The sequence below is a fragment of the Lytechinus variegatus genome, chromosome 3, assembly GCF_018143015.1.
Source record: "Lytechinus variegatus isolate NC3 chromosome 3, Lvar_3.0, whole genome shotgun sequence".
Lineage (NCBI taxonomy): Eukaryota > Metazoa > Echinodermata > Echinoidea > Temnopleuroida > Toxopneustidae > Lytechinus > Lytechinus variegatus.
The window spans coordinates 48,052,121-48,074,604 of record NC_054742.1 but is presented as its reverse complement, the minus strand read 5'-3'; the positions used below and the strand labels follow the sequence as shown (position 1 = coordinate 48,074,604).

At 38.6% G+C, this 22,484-nt stretch overlaps 2 protein-coding genes across 2 annotated transcripts; both read right to left on the bottom strand.

Annotated features, from left to right (window-relative positions):
• Nucleotides 1-261: 261 nt before the first annotated feature.
• LOC121411212 lies at nt 262-14,524 on the bottom strand. The gene is made up of 5 exons (XM_041603793.1): nt 14,411-14,524; nt 8,968-11,650; nt 7,691-7,771; nt 5,868-6,088; nt 262-2,963 (listed from the first exon to the last, which is right to left on the bottom strand). Exons 2-5 carry the CDS (start codon nt 11,620-11,622, stop codon nt 1,820-1,822), a joined length of 4,101 nt encoding a protein of 1,366 aa, XP_041459727.1. The 5' UTR covers nt 11,623-11,650; nt 14,411-14,524; the 3' UTR covers nt 262-1,819.
• An 870-nt stretch (nt 14,525-15,394) lies between these two features.
• On the bottom strand, nt 15,395-18,543 carry LOC121411211 (putative nuclease HARBI1). The gene is made up of 3 exons (XM_041603792.1): nt 18,163-18,543; nt 17,431-18,057; nt 15,395-15,941 (listed from the first exon to the last, which is right to left on the bottom strand). The coding sequence occupies exons 1-3, from the start codon at nt 18,474-18,476 to the stop codon at nt 15,578-15,580; spliced, it is 1,305 nt and encodes a 434-aa protein (XP_041459726.1). The 5' UTR covers nt 18,477-18,543; the 3' UTR covers nt 15,395-15,577.
• Between the last annotated feature and the right edge of the window lie 3,941 nt (nt 18,544-22,484).

The window sequence follows — 22,484 nt, the reverse complement described above, 5'->3', positions numbered from 1 at the left end:
AATTGAGTCAACATATTTCATCTAGCAAAGTTGATGAGGAATATCATTGAGCTACACAATGTATTTCCATATATCGTCTCTTTGAAAGTGTTCTGAAAGATACACAATTGGGATGTACAGTATATCATTTTCTATGAAGAAAGGAAATCATTAAGATTCACATCAAAAAGCAAGCTATGAAATTCGATACAGATTTTTTTAATACTATGAAGCCATATGATTTTTCATTAATACTGATAACAATGTTTTCGTTTTGATTACTCTGTACTTTCCTAAATGAAATGTTAATGGTTATACACGTATTCAAATAGTTAGAAACTATAATTAAACTTGTAAACTGTATCAACAAACTCATATTACAGCTCTAGTTCTTATCTCATTTCCCCCAGTTTCTTCCTTTGATATTTACATGTACATCCCAAAATCACTCCAAACCCTACTTGTCCAATAGATAAAATTAAACAAAGAAACCCATGCCATCAACTCACGCATGATACTTCATTAAAACAACTAACCCTTAAAATGCATTAAAAACAATTGAGCATAAGGGTGGTAATATTAATTTATTTGCATATAAAAAGCAATTAATATAGGTCTTGATAAAAAACATTAAAAATAAACATAACATGATAGTTGATTGATTATATGACAAATTACTTGTCTTGAAATCATATCAATTGGTATCCGAATATGTGGAAGTCTCTACTAAAAAAAAAATAACAAAAACATAACTTAATTCAGAACAAATTTATGTTACTCACGATGCAAGGTATACATGTACTCAAAAAGCATGTAAACATACAAAGATTTCTAGATATCTCAAGTCAAGATGATATGAGCCAAATTTTGTAAAACATAATGATATATTCATACTTTTAAGTCTTAAGCAAAACATCATTACTCTCTAATTACTTTCTTACTCGTCTCCACATCACAATTGTAATATACAGTTCCGAGTCTAATATGCAACAACGCTTTATATCATGATCAATGATCTTACAAACCTTATGGAGGTAAGAGATACATTCAGACGCACTACTGGTAATTTCTGATATATAGAGTTGGGTGATCATTCTTCAGAGAAAAAAAAATATCATATATGAAGAGAAGCAGCGCTTCAGATAGCCATGGGATTCATCTATATTAAATCCAGTCATCACCTTTTCCAATTATGGTTTACAAAAAATGATCAATCTAAACAATTAGCCACCAAATATTATCAAGTTCCTAAAATTATCATTATGCTGCCTATTTTGATTCATTCAGCCGATTAGTAAGGACAATATGGATGTACATGTACACACTTTTACCATTCATGGTAAAGTCTATTCAGGTTTAGAATTATTACTTGTAATTAGAAATATCTTCATTATCAATATTGTAGAGGAATCATAAGTCATAATTTCATACTGAAATATGATATCCTGGGGTCTGTTTAAAATAGTTAAAGTTAATTGTGAATTGGGCATTACATGTATACTCCCATGGAAAGAAACCTTGATTTTGATTGGTTGCAAAGCCTTTACCTTGATTGTAGTTGCCACAATGGCAATAGATCCTTTATTAGATGGGTGCCAGATATCTCCATTTGATAGTGTTTGGTACAGTATATGTTATTTGATTCTAAAAATGTTTATCCTTTAGTATCTGGGTAAGGAATTTACTGTAGCCCATGTAATGATACCTGAGAAAAATGTAGGAATAAGTTGTAAAATACAAAACTTCTTCAAATCTCCTCTTACCTAGAAAATACCACATTGACAACTCTCCTCTAAACTAAGACAATCTAGGATGTGGAAAGGAAGGGTTAGAGATCTCATCAAAGATGTTTCTGCTGTTTCTTTGCGGAGGACTTACGGGAATACTTGTGAAGATATTTGCCTGCACCCAAACCCGCCTCCAATGCCTCATACAGCTCTTCAACATGACGAACACGTGGATCCTGCAATGGAGGGTTAGGAATCTGTGTGCTTGATGATGTGATTTCTTGTGCTCTCCCTGCAGAAGAGTTAGGGTTTGTTGGAAGTTGATTTTCATGGCTCAAAACAGATTCTTTAGGAGCATACAGTACATCAGCGTAGAGAGTTTGAGGGTTTGGGAGGCACTTGTTCAGCACAGACATCCCTACCTCTCCATTACCAGCTAGACAGACATCTCCAATATGATTAGGGCCAGGCTTTGGAATTTTCAGGATTGGCTTGATGGTCGCTGGCATCCCCTGCATTTGGACTGAAGTTGCATTAGTATATTGAGGAGCATGAGTTCCTGACTGCCAAGCAGACACCCATGGGACACAAGAAGGTTGAGAATGCAATATTGGAGTATCAGGAACACAAGGGTCCACCACCTGCTTGCTGACCACAGAAGCTCCCTGCTCATGAATTGAAGTTGCCTTCAAATCCTTGGGGCTAAGATTTCTAGACTGTGAACCACTAGCCCATGGAGTACAGGATCCTCCAGCTTTCATAATGGGAGCATGAGTATTGACAATCTGTGCACTGATAAGGGAAAATCCCAGCTCCTGGATTGATGTTGTTTCAGGATCCCCTGGAGGATGAATGCCTGACCGTAAACCAGAATCGCATGGAATAAAAGAGCTTCCAGATTGCAGAAGGGGATGAGGGTCTAGGATATGAGTACTAGCCAAACGGGTTCCCTGCTCCTGGCCCGAGACTGCTTTAGTATGCTCCAGAGGTTGAGTTCCTGAGCCTGGCTCTTCAGCCGATGCTGGAAATTGTCTCCCTGGATCACATTCTCCAGCAGTACTCGGTTCTCCAACAGGTACATGGCAATCAGTTATGCAAGGCTGAGGTGTTTGCATGCTGGGCATTTCCTGCTCTGGAGCTGAAGATATGTTAGGATCTCTGCTGGAACTTAGTCTTGATTGAGGTCCTTTTCTCCATGCATTACAGAGCTCTTCAACAATGCAGTTGTGCTCTGTGAGAAGATCCACATTCAAATCTCTGAAAAAAATCAAGATAAATGTAATATAACATAAGAATGAATCCTTCATAATCTAAAAACGATATTTATATGATGATATTACAAACAAATGACTGATATGGCTCAGCTTATTTACAGTGTCTTCCAGTATGTCAGAATAACAATATTTTGTACAAATTAGACTCAGATTATGACTGAAAGACCAAAATTGTTTCCTTCTTGTTGCACCATTGGAAATATTTTATTTATGAAACAATGATAGAGGCCCCACAATAACAGAAAGCATAATTACCACTTGAGGATTCAAAGGTTTGTATTTATCTAAAATCAATCTTAATAGATATAGGTGATATATCAATCAAATAGTAGGGGTGATGATCAAAGTAATACTTAAAGGACAAGTCCACCCAAACAAAATCTGATTTGAATAAAAAGAGAAAAATTCAACAAGCACAACACTCAAAATTTCATCAAAATCGGATGTAAAATAAGAAAGTTATGGCATTTTAAAGTTTCGCATATTTTCAACAAAATAGTTATATGAACGAGCCTTTTACATCGAAATGAGAGAGTTGATGACATCACTCACTCACTATTTCTTTTGTATTTTATTATATGAAATATTTTGATTTTCTCGTCATTATCATGTAAAAAGAAGTTTCATTCCTCCCTAAACACGTGGAATTCTATTATTTCAATATTTTGTGCTTCAGGCAAGGAGGTCCTAATCGTCAAATTCATAAAAATTGAAATGTTGTATAATTCAAACAATAAAAATCAGAAGAAATAGTGAGTGACATCATCGACTCTCTCATTTGGATGTAACTGGCTCGTTCATATAACTATTTTGTTGAAAATAAGCGAAACTTTGAAATGTCATAACTTTCTTATTTTACATCTGATTTTGATGAAATTTTCAGCATTGTGCTTGTCTGATTTTTCTCTATTGATTCAAATTAAAATTTTTCTGAGGTGGACTTGACCTTTAAAGGACAAGTCCACCCCAACAAAAAGTTAACTTCATTAAAAAGAGAAAAATCCAAGAAGCAGGAGCATAACACTGAAAAATTCATCAAAATCAGATGTAAAATAACAAAATTATGACACTTTTACAAAACAGTTATAGGCACATCCTGGTCGGTATGCAAATGAGGAGACTGATGATGTCATCCACTCACTATTTCTTTTGCAATTTATGAAATATTATAATTTTCTCCTCATTGGCAAGTGAAACAACAATGGAATTAGCATTGTCTAATACTATGTTTCAGTCAAGTTGTCAAATTAAAAAAAATAAAATATTGTAATAATAATTCAATAAACAATAAAAAAGTGAGTGAGGGACAACATCAACTGTCTCATTTGCATGTCACTGAGTTGTGCATATCACTGTTTTTGTACAATAAGCAAAACTTTAAAATGTCATAACTTTCTTATTTTACATCTAATTTTGATGAAATTTTAAGCGTACATGTAGTTATTCTACTATAGTTTGATTTTTCTCTATTTATTCAAAACAACATTTTCCTGTGGTGGACTTGACCTTTAAGATGATGATTACAATGATTGATGACAGAAGGTTTGTGATTAATTGTTGGTGGTCTCCAGCAGCAATATCATCAGCATTATTACTTTAATTATCAATGGTATCAATGGTCGATCTACCAAGCAGTTTTGTATATTTGAATGAATTTTTTTCCATAATAATAATATCTAATATAATAGTAATATCTTTGGAAGCACCATGGTGCAGTGATTCTAACTCTCTCTTTTCAATCAATAATGGGTTGGAATCCCACTCCCAATATTCATCCACACTGAAATGCACTCAACCAAAGTGAGGTGCACCTACTTCCAATGTTACTTTTATTCAGCAAGAAATTCATCCACACTGAACTGCACTCACCCAAAGTGAGGTGAATGGGTAGCTGGTAGGATTTACTCCTTGAAATCCTTTCAGTCTATATGGAAGCTCAAATATAGTTGGGGTAATAATATATTACCAAGTTGATGCAATGATATGGATATCAGATTAGTGCACACATGTAGCTGCACTTTGAGTTAGTGTTCGGGCATGAACCTGTAATCCAAGCTACATATTGGAAAATTGATATGATGCAAAGATACAAGCCCTAGTCACAATTTTCGGAGGGCAGCGTTGAATGTCAGCCCTAGACATTACTAATCTGATCATATAGTCTGTCAACTACAGAAACTGTATAAATGGCCCTACGTATCTTTCAACCATCAATCAAACTTAAACCAGTGAAATCAAAAGAAAAAATACATTTGTAAAAACCTGCCAACCTCTAAAAGTAAAAAGTAGTAATCCAGAAGCTCAAAAATAATTTTGAGATATAATTAGTTATTTCATATGCACCGCGCAGTAATATAAATTTCTTTTAAGACAAAATAAAACAGCACCAAATGTGCAGAGATGCCAACCATACAAGGTGATTGTCAGAAATGTTTACCCAGGTTGCAACATAACTCTTTGATGCCAATTGCCCAGTTGGGCAAAAAAATTTACAAATAACTGAAAAATATATTTACAACTGAAAAATATATTTCAATAAAACACAGCGTATGACATGCATGGTGAAAACAATGAGAAATGTGTGTGAAATGAAGATTATAACCTTGCCTTCAAATGATAATGACACTGTGCAATGTATTTAACTATGTGTTCAGGCTCAAAAGCATAACTATTAAAGGTCAAAGCATAATGGCACTGACATGAAAATCGTAGTAGTTATGAAATTTTCTTAATAGTTGGCAGCTCTGTGTGTACTTCCAAAATAATTCAAACCCCTACAGAGGGTAGAAAAATCAAACTATAAAGCACAACTCAACTTCATGCAGAAAGCAAAAATTCATACCCATAAAATAAGTAAAATACTCCCTAATTTGGAGTATACATGTACCTGTACATCTTGCGCAAGAAATGTGGTATAAGGGTACAGGTTAGGACAGCCATGTTCTTCAGATTTGCGACATCCTGATCATCAACTCCACTGACAGTTTGAGAGACTACTTGGACTACAGCAGAAGGAACAATGCTATACCTCTCACACAGTTCTGTGAATGATAGAGGATGGGGTATCCAATGTGACAGGCTAGTGCGACTGATGAGTTGATTGGCCACCTGTAAATAAACATGTGGAGTGTTTCACAAAGATTTAAGTATGACTTAGGACGCACTTAAATGTCGACGCGTACATGATATGCAACGCGCAATCTTATTGATCAATACGCAGTAGTGCGCGTCCTCTTGGCATGATCTGACCAATGCTGTCATGCCTTTTATACTGCGCGCAACTAAACATTTAAGTGCGACTCTAAGTCATACTTAAATCTTTGTGAAACACCCCCAAGATGATATATTACCGCCATTCAGACAGTGTATCAAATACAGATTAAAAAAAAAAAAAAACATACATAATCACAGGATTGATCGGAGAGAAATCTCAGACCAATGCCTAAAAGGTTTCAAATCTCAAATCAGAATCCTGTCACAAATTGAGAATAAAGATACGGTATACTGAATGATTACAATCTTGATTTTAGACTACACTTGTACATATTCAGGTTTCAGAGACTAGACACATTGTCCTGCGGCTAACATTACACTACAGATCCCTACACATTGCAAAAATATTTGTTTATTAAGTAAAGAGTGGACTTGTTGAAGATTAATACAGATAGATTCAAATTCATTTCAATATGTCCCTTTACATGTTATTCTACTTTAAACCAAGTAAATTTGACTTATTGTAGACTATCTTTGATCAGTAACCTCTTTATTAAAAGCTCAACTAGGATGCTATATTTTCATCTTTATTAAAATCACTTCATTCATTTTGGCCAATTCATGGTTGGTTTGGGTTTTTTACATATCATGGGCAAACAAGACAAATTGTACTGTAAGTTCCCACAAAGCCAATACCCTATTCAAAATAAGTAACACCAGCAAAAATATGTTTTATTGCAAGTTCATGATCAGCTCTTGTTAAATCAGTATCATTGAAAACATAAACTGCATGAAAGAAGTTAAATTGGTAGGCAGCGTCAAGGTATGATTATTCTTGAGGAGGTGGTGGGAGAGGGAAGGGGGAGGGTCACCCTTGTATTATGAATAATTATAATAATAATAGAGGTACATTTACCCAGGGTAGCCACTTCAGTTCTGAAAACTGTTCTCCCAGTGGGCCCTGCTGTTATTACCCGGCTAAGCTAGGCTACCTATTCAGGTGCACACAGCTTTAATAATAATAATAATAAACAGTTCTTGTATAGCGCATATCACAATTATGAATAATGTCTCTATGCGCTTCCAAAGGACTTGGATATTATTACCCCAGCTGTAGCTTGGCTGCCGTAGTTACTATGATTACAGCGCACACGCATTTCAAGGAATAAATTCCTGCCAGGTACCCATTCACCTCACCTGGGTTGAGTGCAGCACAGTGTGGATAAATTTCTTGCTGAAGGAAATTACGCCATGGCTGGGATTCGAACCCACAACCCCGTTTCAAAGTCCGGAGACTAATCCACTGGGCTACAACGCTTTTGAGGAATAACTTCCTGCCGGTACCCATTTACCTCACCTGGGTCGAGTGCAGCACACTGTGAATGCATTCCTTGCTGAAGGAAATTATGCCATGGCTGGGATTTGAACCCACGACCCTGTTTCAAAGTCCGAAGACTAATAATAATTATGAATGATCTATGAACACTGATTTCTCACCTTGATATCAAATACATTTTCGATGTTGAGAGGCATCTTATCACGCAGCATAGAAGAGATCTTTTGGACATCATACACCACCTTCAAAATGACAAGGATATAACAAAAAGTAATTTCTAATCCAACAGAGATTAAAATCGACTTGTTTTTTTTGTTACATAACACAAATCTTTTAAAGAGAATAAGAATTTTCAACTCAAAAAGATACTAAACATTGTAGGTGACATTTTTTTTCTTCTTTTTTTTGAGGGGGGGGGGGGGTGTCATTCATGAGCATGACTAGGTGGTCCTGGCCATATTCTGTGCCTCTTTTATCATTTCCAGTTATTTCACCACCTAACTTGAGCCATTATTGTACATGCACATGTAACCCTCCTGGATCACTGCCAAGTGAGAACATAACAGGATATCATTGGTTTCCGCACCATTCGAGTAGCAGACGGAATCAAGTTGCTTTATTATAATCTACACAGTATACATGCCAGTATACATGAACCTTGTATGCTACTGTGGAAACATTAAAGAGTATTTCTCAAACAGGGAATAGTGATCACAATGACATGTACCAACAGAACATCACTTAAAAAATATCTACAACCACCCACAGAAAAGCATTCTTCACAAGCTGTAAGGGAAATAGTTGCCCTCTAAAAACACCCTCTGTCAACAAAAAATAAGTATTTATTTGCTCTTTATTAATAATGACTGGTATGGGACAGTCCGATTATAAATATTTCAAATAAAAGATCAGTGTCTTTTTTTTAGTTGAAATAAATGGTGCAAATCTCAGAGGAGAATGGAGAATTCTTATTTTACCTACTTTCAAAGTCTCCCCCTCCCCCTGCCTAATAAGTTTGTTTTTTAATAATGTTCTATCCAGATTTTCACATTTCAAATAAAATTTGGTAGCAACTGATTAATTTTGAAAAGCCTTGTCAGATAATAATCACAAATAATGGGAAACATTATCCTGACACAAATCTCTTCAACAGTAAATCAATTAATTCTGATTAAGTGTAAGCTTGTCTATTGCTTCCAAACAAAAATTTGATCGTATACACAACATAATGGTAACACAACATTTGCTCCTGCGACTTTTGCTCCGGGATATATTTCATCTAAGATATAGGGTTGCAATAGGTTTTTATTTTCGGTTTAGGATAGGGTAGTGTTTAAATCCAGGGTTGAAGTTGGCAATTCCATTAGTGTGTGAAATTCACAGCGGAGCAATTGTCGCCGGAGCATTTGTCATGGAACCCAACATAAGACCTGCTGACCTTGAGAATAGTTGAACTTGTGAGAAGAAGTGATAACTGCTCGAAAATGTCTCCCGTTTTGCTTGGTGTCCTGCTCTGTCCTACAGGCTGCTCAGACTTGGATGATGCTTGGGCTACGCACCGCTGGATCTTTGCTGCGATCACTTTACCATCCCACTGCTTCAATACAAACCATTTACTGTCACATTCTATGCCAACCACTGATGATTTACTTTCATAGAGAGAAGAACAGGCCAGTGCCCATTCTTCAGCTGTCTCAACAACATGAACTACCACAGAGCCTCTTGGTGTCTGAAATTTGGGATCAGTTTTTCGCTTTTTGCTTGTGTTTTCTTCTGTGCATTCAGGATTATCTTTTCCCTTGATCTTTCTCTTTGTCACACCTCCTTCAACTCTAGATAATGGTACATGAGCAGATCTAAGAATAATAATGCCACTGCTATTCAGAAATCTATCTTTGCAGAGGGCAAGAGTGTGATTTACTTTTTTCTTTGATTCTCCAAACACTCGCCTCTCTTGTACAGTAAGGTTACTTCTAATGAAATCCACCAGCTCATCTAAGTGACGACTCCTTTTTAAATACTCTTCTACTTTCTTCAGACCAGTCACCCACGGATTTACTTTCATTTGTGCTGTCTTGCACAACACAACAAGGTCACTTGGGGGTATGACATGAAAAGTGTCCTTCTGCAACAGGAGTATTGAGAGCAACTCCTCTGGCGTTCTCCCAAGGATTCTTCTTGCCGGCTTGTCAAGTTTTGAAGAAGCTACAATGGAAGTATGAATGTCTTGCAACATCATAGGTCCATGATTTTCAAGGAGCTTTTCAATGAAACACAAGCCTCTATTAAAATCTCTTGATGATTCACTTTTACCAGCATCAGGAGAAATTTCTGTTCGTTTGCAAATTGAAGCAGAGTCAAGATTGATGTTCTTGTCACCGGCATTCAATGACTTTGAGGAGTTCATATCTTCAGTAGATGAACAAGGCACTCGTGCATGTCCTGGTTCATCTACAGACTGTTCAACAGAGACTTCTGGGGCTCCATGCCTTTTGATTCCATGTGACTTTGGAGGGTCACTGAGGGCCTTTCGGCGTCTCTTTGTGAGAGACACACTTCCATCACCGTGTATGAGGAAACGTTCGGGGTGTGCTGCTAGCAATTTCCTGAGTGAATGTACCCCGGAAATACATCCTGTGCTCAAAGACTCATGTCTGACAACTTGTTTCAACAAAGTTTTCACATAACATTTCTGGCAAGTTCTCAGATATTTTTCAAGGTACTCAAGAACTTTGGTCACTTGGTTCTTGTCTTCGTGTTGGCTAGTCCTCAACATTACAACACCCGGAGGAGATACAAACTTGAAAACTGATGGCTCTCTGGTTATAGTATAAGCTAGTTCCTTTTTGTTCCTGCCAAGTACTCTCTCTTCATTTGCTGTCATTACCTTGCATTGTTTAAGCATGTTCAGTAATATACCTACTGGTTGTGGGCCTTTCTTCTTCAAGAAATCTTCCATCTTCTTTATGCCACTTCTATAATTTGATGAAAACAATGACCGTGAGCAAATATCATTACCCTGAACGTGGAAAGACTGCTTTTCATCATGGAGTACTTCAGAGAGCTCGCATCTACATAGATTCTCAGAATTAGGGATTTTAGAAGTGGCTTCACAGAGCTTTTCAATACTAACCCACTCATTGCATTTATTCAAATAGCTATTAATCCATACAATTAGAGCTTTATGTCTGCATGGCTTTCGGCAACCAGATTTCAAGTGAACTCGACCAGAATGAGATAATGGCTGAAACAATTGTTGTTCTTTACAAATGGTGTCCGAAAGAGCCTTCTCATTCTCACCAAGGGCCCTCAGTTCTGTCTCGGAAAGATTACCTGCATCTTTCAGCATCTTCAGCAATACATTGATCTTTGTTGGACCATTCCTTACAAGAACATCTGTCATTTTTTGGAGACCAGACCGGTAATATGACTTTTCGAAGACATAATTTCCTTGAACATGGAAATGCTTGCGAATATTAGGAAGCATTATTAAGGACCCCAAGGCGCACTTACAGGATTGCTTACCAGCACAAAGCTGAGATTTATACTTGTTCATATCATCAATGGTAGACCAACCAGAATGCTCTTTAAGGCACTGCTCTATCCATCCTATCACCCCAGAATGACAACAGGATTGATCTAAAATTGGATGCACACCACATAACACTATCAAACCAGTAAAAGGCTCTGTTGAGAAAATTGCGGACTCACTGCATACGGTAGATTTCAGGTCTTTCTTATTCCTTCCAAGTGCCACTTCTTCACCCTCTGTCAGAACTTGTCTCAGATTCTTATGAAGTGTCTTTAATGATAAAGGGCCCCTCTCCTGAAGTAGATTTCTCAACTTTTTGAGACCATTTTCATAGCTTGTCTTCAAGAAGACCACATTCTCTCGAATAAGAAAATGCTTCTGAAAGGTTGAACTTTTTAATACTTCTGGGACTTCACATCTACATGCCCTGTGGGTGTCTGGAAGGCTGGACATTGCACTGCACAGTTTATCCAACTCAACCCAGCCTTTGCGTTTCTTCAGATTCTGTTCAATCCATTCACTTAGTCCTGGATGACTACAAAGATCGCCACAACTGGTCATGATGACTGATGTCCTCTGCGATCAAAGTCTGCAGGGAAAACAAACATTTGGCAAACTTTGAATCTTTTGTATGCAAAAAAAGTTCACATGCAACTTGGGAAATGATATTCAAGAGCAATAACTGTGGTATAGCCCAATGCAGCATTTTATGCATAAATATTTAACGAAATGGACAAAGTGTCATTAAAAATAAGAGTCTAAATAAACAGCTGAACAAGAAACAAGAAAACAAATGGTCTATAAAGGAACATGACAAACTATAGAGTGAGTGCTCTGATATCATCAGTAGCGAATGCAAGTAAATGCACCAACATTGAGCATGTTGATAATGTTGATGGATCATTCCTCCTTTCATCACAAGAACAGCCATTTATGTACAGAGCTTGGGAACAACATTTATATGTGCCAACCCAATTCGTCCCCCTTTGTAATGGCAAACACATTTTTTTAGGCATCAAATATAATTGTTTTTTTTTTAATTAAAAGTTTGATGACCTAAAACGACCTGTTGCCTTGACTAGAAATGAATGTTGACCTTGACAAGGGAACTTGGTATTCATTCCATATGATGTGATATTCAATAAACATCTCGTACAAATTTCAATGAAAATATAAAGTCAAATGTAACCAGTCATCATAAAACCACAATAAGTCCCCCATAATAATTTTTTTGAGACATTCATTTAGCTTGAAAAAAAAACCCACACACAAGCATTGCTTTTCAAAATTGATCAGCAGTAACCCACACAAGTACTTGATTTAATGCAGAAGAAATTGATTCAGTGAGAGCTTCATAAAATAATAAAGGAGAAAACAAGGATTGGATTTCATGATTCAATTAAACATGATATGTGCACATAATCTTTACAAATGGCCTTAATGAAACTCTTGTATCAACTTAATAACTTCCTTTTTGACAAGTACACTTTACATTCTTTTAATTACCAAATTACTAATAAGGTTTTTTATCAGATCATGCATCAGTCACAAATACTGGATTACATGTACACGGTCGATATGCAATTCATATTATATCAAGACTTATTCAAGTGTAGACACATTATGACATAGGTAGTTTACACAACAGAAAAGTACAAGTCACATATTTTACTTGGCTAATTGTTATAATGCACATATTAGTGTAGTAGGTTTCACAGTACACCATGTATCTTTCTTGGGCAAATGTTGGTCTGGTCCTGAAAAGGACCACCCAATCTAGATTGTGTATTATAACAAATAGCCAACAATTAGCCAATCTAGATTGGGTGGTCCTTTCAGGACCAACATTTGCCCAAGAAAGTTACATGGTGTACCGTGAAACCTACTACACTATTCTTCTTCGCCATGGAAACCTTCAGAAGTTAATGCACATATTCGCTATATGTTGTTGTCTCAGGTTACCTGGGCCCCGTAATACAAAGGCTAATGAAATGGCCTATCCAGATAATTGTTGCATGCCCACTTTGCTCAGCAGACTGACTAGAAACCAATCAGATTGATTCTTTTCAATTATCGCTAACCTTTCTGTTATGGGTCCTACATGTAGGTCATTGCTACACAATTATGAGAATACTAACTGAATGAAATATGTATGATATGAAAAGTCAAAAATTAAATTAATCAAATGTTGGAAGGAGGAGCAGGAGGATAAGAAGGAGTAGGAGAAGAAGGAGGGGGAGAAGGAAAAGGAGGAAATAAGAAGCTGATGAAGGAGAAGGAGTGAAGAAGATTAGGAGGGAGAAACCTCTCAGAGTAATTTGGAGCTTGTTCTGCATACGGTAATCATTTGAACCGACTCTATTGTGCCTCCTGGTTTTAAGAGAAAAGTGCTAGAGTACATAGAACTGGTCTTAAATAGAGAGAACCTTCCTGGCGATTAGTTGTTTCCAGATGTCTAGTTACCTGGCATGGGGGGGGGCGATAGGTCCACTGTATAGGACCAGGTACTTGTAGGTATTTCATAAAGCTGTTTATAAGTTACAAGTGACTTTATGCACGACTGGTGACCCTTATTAACGTAGGAGTCACCAGTACTAGCTTGTAACTTATGGACAGCAAAACACCAGGTATTTTTTCTGGTCCTATTAATGACACCATTCCCCCCCCTCCCCCACTCCATGCAAAGTCACAATGACTGACAGTGATGCATATGGCAGCATAGCCATGATGCCTGTGCCCTTGGCTATTACTAAGACAGTGAAAAATTAATGTTATTTCATTAAAAGAAACAAATGCCAAAATTGTTAACTTTCTCATCCAATGACGAGTACCAAGGAACTTCAATCTGCTTGAAGCTCCTTACAGGGGCCGCGGGAGCAGGGGGGGGGGGGGCTGAAGCCCCCCCCCCCTTTCCAGAACCATGTACAAAAACATAAAAATTATGATTGTGGTTTTTTGCATAATCAGCCCCCCCCCCATTTTGAAAACCGTTCCACGGCTCCTGCCTGAGAAAAGTTATAATCCCGGGACCATATCCACATGTTAAACTCAACAGGCAATCAAACTCAAGTCAAATCTGTTACAATCCATAAAAAAGTATAACAATGTGAATTACAAAGCCACGGAGAGCAGCATTGAACATTTCTACTAGTCAGATCAATCTACCCGGGGCTCCCCCGTGCGCGGGCGGAGCTCTGTTTGCGCATACGATTGCGACGAGGTTGAGCCATCGGCATCGACGAGTCGTAGTCTGCAGGTGAAATATAAGATATAACTTTTCACTAGTTTACCTCTTCTTAACCCTAGGATGTGTTTAAAAACATAATTAAAAGAAAATAATGAGAATTACCCGTCAAGTAGGTCAGTGTGCTCGGTGGCACGGGGCCGGGCTGTTTCAGTTCCGGCAGTGTCGAACCAGCTAGCTGGATAGGGGTGCGTGTGAAACATAAAACTCGACTCACGTGTTTTATGCCTAGGTCACATAGCCCGGCCGATGAGGTTCCGATGAGCCAGCGATGCGATTTTAGCCGGACACCGGCCGGACTCCCGTGGTCACCGGCCGGCGTTTGGGGCTAAAAACCGCATCGGTGGCAGCTCGGCGAAATTTAACTTCGGAGTTAAAAATTCGACGGGCTCTCACCGAGCTCCCTCATCGCAGCCCCATCCTTACCACATCGGAATACGCATCGGCCGGTGTACGACCGAGTATCGGCCGGTGTCCCGTGCCAGTTTATGTTTATTGCCATATTTATTGTGTATGTGGTAACATCCAAGGTATGAAAACTAAAGTTCTGTCGTTGTCTTTATTGTTTTTATCTTTTTAACATCTTAGAGCAATAAACTGAGAACTCAAAAGGTAAAACAAAGTTAATTTAGAAGGAAAGAAAATGTCATTTAGAAGGTTTTATAGAACACACCATAAAAATTGGTTAATTTTAACAAAGTTGCATAGATCAAAAGTTAAACAGTACTCAAGTAAAAATTAATATTTCGTAAGACTTTATCTGATATGTAAACAATGGAGATCCTTCCTCATTATGAAAAAACACATACTTTTTAAAAGGTGAAAACATATTAATGGGCAATCATTTGAAGCCTATTACAAAATTACAAAGCTAATCATATTGTTTGATACAAGTGTTTTTCTTTATGAAAGGTTAGTTTTTAAAGGTGAAAGAAAAGATACAATGACGATTATTCTTTGATTAAAAATAATTCAATCACAATGAATGTGTTGCTGTTGTATTATTTACACACATCTCATCTTATTCATACTGGTGTATTTTAATATTGATTTATTCTTTCAAACAGGTTTGATTTCTTCTGGCATTTATTACTAGTGTTCAAATTAAAAAGAGCAAAGGCAATGTTTTAAGATTACCCAATAACAGATTTATTTGCAAACAACATACTGAATAATGGAAAGTATAACACATCAAAAATGCGTTAAGTCCTGAGAAGAATAATGGAATGTCTGTGGCTGCATCCGGTATACTGTAACAATATTAGACACAAGTTACTGCTGGTTTATTGCCACATCTTGCCATGGCACACTCCCGGCAGGACTGCAAAAGTAATTCTTGAGGTATGCGCGCAGTTCTTTGCCTGATCGGGTCAATCTTGGCCCGTGCCCTGCTGCTTGCACATCTTCGAGCACGGCTTGGTCTCGCCATGCACCCGCGATGATCTGACCCTGCTCATCTTCCCGGTCGAGGTCAGCATTCTGAAGGTTGGGGTAACGAGTCCCCATGAGGTTGTGAAGGGTCATGCAGGCCTTGACGATCTTGGTAACTTTCGACGGTCTCAATCCCAGGGTTGTTAGCAGACATCTGAAGCGATTGGCGAATATACCAAACGCGTTTTCAACCACACGGCGTGCCCTGGAAGCGCGTTTCCGTTTTACACCCTGGCGAAGGCATTTTCCGGAAAAGTAGCCAAAAAGCGACTAGTGAAGAGTCTACACACGTCGCTGGTTGCATGCAGCGTGCGACACAGGCGAGTCCACCACCGCATGCAATTTGCACAGTTACTGATCTCGGCACTTCATGTACAGAGAGAGCGGCAGTCAGGAGTGAAATCCGAACATGCTTTTGCAGTCTCGTTTATGATAGTTTTTTTTATAAAAATAAATTTTTAACGAAATGAATAGAATGACAGACAAAATCAAAATAAACAGATACTTATAATGGAAAGACAAATTGAAGTTTGATGGATTGATACACTTAGAAGCTGCCGAAAGATAGATAGATAGAAGACTGATAAATAAATAGAGACAAGATAGACGGATAGATAGATAGAAATAGAGAGAGAGAGGTGGATAGATAGATAGATAGAAAGAGAGAGAGATGTCGTAGATAGAAATATGGACGGACAAAGAGAGAGAGAGAAAATGCTAGAGAGGGAGAGAGATAGAGAATTTGAGAGACAGATAGATAGATGTTAGATAGATAGAAAGATAAAGAATGAGAGAGAAAGAGAAGATAGACAAATTAACAGATAGATAGATAGATAGATACATAGATAGATAGATATATAGATAGTAGAGAAAGACAGACAGATGGATAGATAAATAGAGATAGATAGATGTTAGATAGATAAAGAGGGAGAGAGACAAATAATATTAACAAATTAACAGATAGATAAGTTAAAAAAATAGATAAATAGATAGAGAGAATAAGAGAAAGACAGACAGATGGATAGATAGATAGATAGATAGATAGAGAGAGATATTAAATAGATAATTAAAGAATGAGAGAGACAGAGATTATTAACAAATTAACAGATAGATGAGATACTCTAGTTAAAAAATAGAGAGAAATAGAGAAAGACAGACAGATGGATAGAGAGATAGATAGAGAATTTGAGAGATAGATAGATGTCAGATAGATGATCATAGATCAAGAATGAGAGAGAAGAGCGACAAATTAACAGATAGATACTGTAGTTGCATAGGTAGGTAGAGAGAGAGAGAAATAGAGAAAGACAGACAGATGGATAGATAGAGAGATTTGAGATAGATAGATGTTAGATAAAGAATGAGAGAGACAGAGAGGATTATTAGATAGATAGATACTGCAGTTACATAGATAGATAGAGATAGAATTTGAGAGATAGATATATAGACAGATAGAGAGAAAGACAGACATCAGCAAGTCGGCAAGGCAAATGATCAAACCTGGAAAGTATAAGCTCATGCAGCTGCATTTGCAAGACAGTACGGTATGTTCTGCGGATAACTTCGGTGCGGACTTTGGATCGCGCGCCCAGCTGATAATGTAAACAAACGTAGACGTAGACTCTTCACTAGTCGCTTTTTAGCTACTTTTCCGGAAAATGCCTTCGCCAGGGTGTAAAACGGAAACGCGCGCCCTGGAACACCGGTAGTTGTAGATCCGCTCGTCCCGTTTCAGGTGCCGATGAGGGTAAGGCTTCATCATGTATGGCCGTAGGGGGAAGGCGTCGTCTCCGACCATGTAGTAGGGTGTGTCCTGGTCGTCATTTGGTAGGGGATCCGGCTGGGGTAGTCCGATCGTTCCCTCACGCAGACCTGGCTCCAGTCGCGACCGGTTAAAGATGCCGGCGTCGGAATACGACCCTGGTGACCCCACATCCGCCCAGATGAACTTGTAGTCAGAGTTTACCACTGCAAGCATGACGATGGAAAAGAAGCCTTTGTAGTTGTAGTAAAGTGAGCCGCTCTTGGGGGGCTTCTTGATGGCGACATGTTTCCCATCGATCGCGCCACAACAGTGGGGAAAGTTCCATCTGTCTCCGAATCCCTCGGCTACCGGGCGCCACTCATCTTCTGTCTGGGGAGTGGCCCACATCTCGTCCTCGTATTCGTCGTAGATGGCCTGACAGACCTCGGGGACGAACAGAGAGATGGTGTTGTGTGGGACACGAAACGCGAACGCCAGATCATGATAGCTGCTTCCGGTCGCCAAGAACCTCAAGGTGATCGCCAGCTTCAGCCCAGGATCCAAGGGGGTTCGATGCCTGCAACAGAAGAGGGTGAAATATGAATAAAATCAAACTAGAATAAATATGGATGGAAGACATTTCAGCACAATTTGACAGTAGGTTCATAAAGTGTAAACTTACGTTGTGGTCTTGGCAATGCGGGGGCCAACTCGGTCAAGCAACTCATAGAACATCTGTGGCACCATGCGGAGGTAGGATTTGAAGTCGGCAGCGTGCTCGGCCTCGAGTTCCCTCATGAGCGTCTCATACTGGCCGAAACGAGGTCTGCGTAGGATCCACTCGCGCACCCACCAACGTCTTATTCTTCTGCCGGCCCTCTGTCGCTCCCTCTCGGCTTCTTCGAGCAGTGCTGCCAGGACCAAGTTGTACTGGAACCTCGCCTGAGCTAGCTCGTGTTCTAACAACGCCATTCGTAGTCTTCTCGGTGCAGCCATAGTGATGAACTGACCATTCCAGGTAGGGTGGACATATATATACAGGTATGGAATAGCTGACCATCGGCCCCCCCCTCCGAGGTACACCGGCCGATCACATCGGCCGGGCAGTGTTCGAAGCCCGTTAACAACCCGGCCGGTGATCGCACGGTGTCCTTTAACCTGCTCGGGTACCGGCCGTATACCCCCCGATGTCCGGCCGACCATCGGCCGGACATCGGCCGGTAGTTGCTGCCACATCGGCCGAAAAAAATCTCCACTTTTGAGACAGACTCCGGACGGTCATCGGCCGGTGTTTGGTCGGTCGCCTGTAGATTTCCGGACGGAGCCCGGTCACGTCACCGAGCTATGACACCGATGAGGGGAGCTCGGCGACACCTCAAAAATCCACCGAGCTCCACCGATGCCGGACACCGGCCGGGCTATGTGACCTAGGCTTTAATTCCTCGAATTTTCAAAAAGCGAATTGAAAGAAACTTCCTGGAATTTACTTTGAACGTTCCTGGAATTTTATAAATGCTCTCCAGTCTTCCAATGATAAGATGTTATAACAAAAAGGGCCCCAGGACCCAAGGACCCAGTGCCGCAATGAGCCAATAATTTTGAGGGGGCGAAATATTACCGGGCAAAATTTATTTAGAGTTGCGAGATGGGGAAGCGATAGAGCAAAAGAGCATTTTGATGATGACGCGACAGAGAGATAGACAGCAAATTACTTGAGCATATAGGCGGGGGAAGGGGGGGGGGTCCTGCCCCCCTAAATATGAAGTGGGAAACGGGAGCTCCCCCTAAAATTTCTGTAGATATCTTTTCTTTTTTTTTTTTTGCTCAGTGTCCAATTTTTTTACCAGTGTCCGCCATCATCCCAAAATTTCAGATGGACCTTCCCCCTAATATTTTGGCTTCCGCCGCCAATATGCTTTTGGGGTCATCAAAATCCAGTCATTATGCACACTAAATACCCTTATCGATTGGTAGCTGGCCTAATCAGGGGGGCGGGGGCAAAATTAAGCAATTAAGGCTGTGGATTGCCGCCCCCCCCCCGGCCGTAAAAAAGAAGAGTAGAAAAAACAAAACAAAAGACTAATCGCATGGGGTGTGTCCCGTTTATATATTTACACCCTTTTGAATGCCACTTCAGTCTTGATTTAGGTCTTGATGCAAAATAATTAGTTGAGAACACAGCAATGGGAAATGATATTTGAAAGATGATGAAAATCGACAAGAGTCCTTAAAATGGCTCATTTTTTAGGTCAATTTTTCAAAATGTTCAGCTTGCGCTTCGCGAACGCAGTATCCACATACAGTGCGTATCCAAAAAAAAGTTTACACCTAGAAAAAAAAATCCTGAAATATTATACATTTGTAATAGAGCTATCCTGAAGATTTTTCCACATGTTAACATTGGTACAGATCCATTTAAGTAAATGACGATATAACTGTTAAAAAATATTTCCACTTGAGTGAGCATCACTCACTTTTGAAAAAATTGTGAAAAATGATTTGCGCAGAACTAAAATACTTATGCGAATAAAAGTAGACTTTAATCATGAATAACACGTGGAAGTAAAACTGATTTGAAGATATATTTTACTCTTTTTAACTCGTTTCCTTGCCCAAAACACTTCGAAGAGTGCATTGCGCCCGGCCCCACTCCCCCACACACCGAGGTCATCTTGACGATATTTGATTTACACTGAGCTGTGATTTACAAGTCATGAAATGGCTTGCTTGATTTTCATTTTTTTAGTCAAGCTTGGGAAAAGTGTGGAGAAACTAGTATTAAATGAAAAATGAAATGTAAACCCACTTTAAACCCACTGGACCCACTTCGTGTGGTTCAGTGGTTTGAGCATTGTACTCATAATCGCAAGGTTGTGAGTCCCAATCCCAACTCTGCCATTGTCTCCACTTTGATAAAAAGGCCCAAGAGTGATATATGTCGTCTATTACTTCAGCCACTATGACTGATTAACCTAGACGTAAAATGTTTCCAAGGTAATTGGTTATATACCAGCCTGGCGTTTACCAGCAAAAAAATGCTGTCCTGCCGAGTTCCTACGGGAGTTACCACAACAGAAACAGAAACAGAAATGATAAAAATTTAGTTTAAAAATGCTGGAGATATCTGATGAAAAAACTTGTTCAGATTCAGTTATGTCCTCAGATCCAGTTGGCACAAAAGGGTAAAGGTTGTGCTTACTAAGTGTTGAAATTTCATTTTGGGTGGCAAAATAGTTACAAAATGCTTGAATGTGTCCGTTTATTTCAATTCATAAAAAGTGCAAGGGAAATACATGAAAAAATGTTTTGCTAGGTAAGTTTGATTTCGCCCTTTTCCCTTTACACAGCGTGAAAACGAGCATTTCTGCGAGCTTATACAAAAATGGACAGTGCTCACTCAAGTGTAACAATCTGTCAAAATCTTTACTTTCATTGGATAGATGAAACCCAAACCCCAAATTATATGTGAAAAAATTAGCCACATGTATATTTTTTAACTCCCATGGCTTTTCCAAAGTGTAAACTTTTTTTTGATACGCACTGCCTATTTCCTATCTTGTAGAAATAAAGCTATTTTACCGTACAGGCCTACTAAAAATTTCAGTCATAAGAAAGGCTTGGCCTCCCCTCTATCTGGCTTGCAGATGTGGGGCTTGGCCGGGGCAATTAATGGACCCCAAAGAAATATTACCACCAAGAAAGGAGACAAAAAAAGGAGTAGGAATATATATATATATTTTTTTAAATACCATGTAAATCTCTATCACAAAATTAGATTTTCGTAATGAAAAGGTGATTTTTTTGTTCTCTTGATTTGCTCGCTTGCAGTTTAACAAAATCAGACTTTTTGAAATAAAAATTATTATATTTCTGCTCTCTCACAGCTTCTTATAAATTTTACCGTTTGCGCCATATTTTGGCACCCAAAATTTTGTAGACTATATAATATTACTTACCCCCCCCCCCCACTAAAAAAAAAGAAAAGAAAAAATCACAGCGGAACGATATTTGTGTCAGTCACCCCCCCCCACCCATTAATAGGCTAAAAGATCCTCATCCAAGCATGTCATGGGGCTTAATTTCAAGTCAGTATTCAGGCCTTTTTATTGTTCATGATTTTTTTTTAAATTACTATTTAGCGAGATATAGGCTCGTATAATTTATACAGGATTATACTTAAAAACTTAATCATCACTTTTACGCGAATCAAGTATAATAATCCTGTTTATGGTACAAAGTTTTCAGCTCGGAATATTCCCAGAGTATATTTAGATAAGCATCTTTTATAATTATGATTACAAAACTGCTTTAAATAATAATTTTACAGGTCTTAAAACATGAAACTTCCAAAAATACGAGTTGATATTAAATCTTTAGTTAGGACTATCTTTCAGCTCGACATGCCGTTGAAACCGTGAAATTTGGATTTCCGTCCAAAGTTTAGTGTTTAAAGCTTGATCCACCCCTGTATCTATTTTGACAGTAAGTTGCAAAAAATGTATGTCACGCATTTATAGAGATTTATTTTAAAAAGTGAGTGTACAGTACAAATTCAAGGATAACACGCTCAATATACAGGGCCTATATAGGCCCTGTAAATGCAATAATGATAATAATAATCATAGAATCAGATGGTCATTAACACGTCTTTGCCATTTATTGAGAAAAAAGTGATGAAGGAGGAGAAGAACTAGACTTCTATTACGTTGGTAGTGAAGTAATAATTGAGCAATTCCTACAGGATTAAGATGGTAGTCAAAGTGGTGATGGAAAAGTGAGGAGGAGGAAGAGGAGGAGGAGGCCGGAGAAGCGGAAGAGGTCCATTTTCTATAGACACAAGCAGAGCCATATTTATCCGTGATGGGAAGGAGTTTTACTGGTGGTCACAGGCAAGGTGACTGCACTATATGGACCCAAAACACAGTTTGAGTTCCTTTTTCATTTTTTTAAAATTTTCTTTCTTTCTTTCTTTCTTTTGGCTTCGAATCTTCATTTTCTATATAT